This window comes from Gavialis gangeticus, unplaced genomic scaffold (genome assembly GCF_001723915.1).
Source record: "Gavialis gangeticus isolate Ggan-Ray unplaced genomic scaffold, GavGan_comp1, whole genome shotgun sequence".
In the NCBI taxonomy this organism is placed as follows: domain Eukaryota; kingdom Metazoa; phylum Chordata; order Crocodylia; family Gavialidae; genus Gavialis; species Gavialis gangeticus.
The window spans coordinates 10511139-10512819 of NW_017729029.1; the positions used below are offsets into that span (position 1 = coordinate 10511139).

Here is a 1681-nt window from a genome sequence, read left to right on the forward strand (position 1 = left end):
GGGGGGGGGGGAGGAAAGCCCCAAGTCATTTTAAAATCCTATATCTACCCAAATTAAGTGATTTTATGAAAGTATCTTGAATTACTTCCCTTCCTTATGTGGAAGTCCCACAAAATCTGTGGAAACTAACAGAGTTAACAGAAAGACTATGTACAGTTTCCAGATCAGTTCTTCTCTCATCTAATTAATCTAGATGCTGCCCTGGCCACTCAAGGGTGCTCAGTAACACATACTGCAGGATTGTAAGCTTCAGTGATGGTCCGATACACTGATTTCAGGAAAGGACAAGGACTGGGGATATTAAACATTGCTTACCATTATACTTAATGCTGTTGGCAAGAATGAGGTTAACATCATCCAGAAAGGTCTCTCTGTTCTGATACTTGTGCTTGGAAATATTCTGAAAGAGATTAGATGGTAAGTAACACAAACATAAACACTTTCTTAAAGGGTTCTCAACGCAAAGTACATACCTTTCGAATAGTCTCCAAATCCATTGGATTGGCAATCACCTTATAATAATCTGGAACAAACTTTTTATTAACTGGATGATGAAATGGCCAAGACTGCGGGAAATAAAACAGAGTAACTGAGGACAATTCCTTGTAAAAAACTGTTAGATCTAGGTCAGAAGTCTCCCAAAGTAATCTTCAGGAGAAGGTATATAGATTGACCAGAAAGGAAATGTTTTTCATAGTAATTCCAGCTTCCAACTGTTTAGCCTCAGCAGGAATCAAAGAAACAGAGGACTGAAAGAACTACAAAATATGCTAATTTTCTGGTTATGTCCTTCAATACCTATTAAAAAAGAAGAACAGTTAAAGGCAGGAAAACATGCAAACCAGCTCACACACACCAGGCTTTGCTATTTCATTTCACTGTTAACTTCAAAATCGCAACTAGAAGGGCTATCAGGAGCATTAATTCCCCATAGTCTCAATGGAGTAAAAACAGTTAATTCTATACCCTCAGGCAACTACCAGTAGGGTGTTTTATGGAAGAACAGGAATATTCCTAATACTAAATCAACTTCAGCAAGGAATACTTGCCTGATGAAAGAGCAGCCACCAGGAAACGTATGGCAAAGTCTGAGAAGAAATAAGGTGGCCTGGCATCTCTTTGTGTTAGCGAGTGCTCTAATGTGGTATGCAAATCTTAAAACTACCCTATCTGCATGCACAACACAAGTAGACCAGTGACTTGAAAACCTGGTTCTACACAGAGCTGTATTTAACTAACGGTATGATTTCACATCAATTAAATTTATGCAACTTTGCATGTGGACTAATTACTTCGAGTCATTTTGTGTTTAGCTGCCACCTATAAGTTTATCCTTGCCTTCACAAAGTATCCTGAATTCCAAAGATGAAAAGAACTATCTACAATATGTACAAAGTGTTGCTACCATAATCTACTCAAATACAGGACAAAGTTTGCCCCTTGTCTTACATTTGTATATAGTGAAACCTCATTAAATACGTTGTCTATCATTAAACTGATGCCCCAAGTAGCATGTTCTCAGAAATGGAAACCAACTATGAAGCTGATTAAAAGCAGCCAGTGCTGAGCATGACTATAAAAAATACATGGCTCATCTTAGGCAAACATGTTTACATGAACCGCCCATCCGTCCGTCCGTCCATCCATCCGTGTGTGTGTGGCCCCACGGGGGGGGGGGGGG

General features: G+C 39.3%; 1 protein-coding gene across 1 annotated transcript in view; it reads right to left on the reverse strand.

Annotated features, from left to right (window-relative positions):
* The window catches only part of TAF1 (TATA-box binding protein associated factor 1), an 83063-nt gene that overhangs the window by 8443 nt on the left and 72939 nt on the right, over nucleotides 1-1681 (reverse strand). Inside the window, exons 32-33 of the mRNA XM_019521235.1 lie at nucleotides 474-576; nucleotides 316-400 (exon numbers count right to left, since the gene is read on the reverse strand). Of these exons, the coding sequence (XP_019376780.1) occupies nucleotides 316-400; nucleotides 474-576 (188 nt within the window). The remainder of the gene's footprint in view (nucleotides 1-315; nucleotides 401-473; nucleotides 577-1681) is intronic.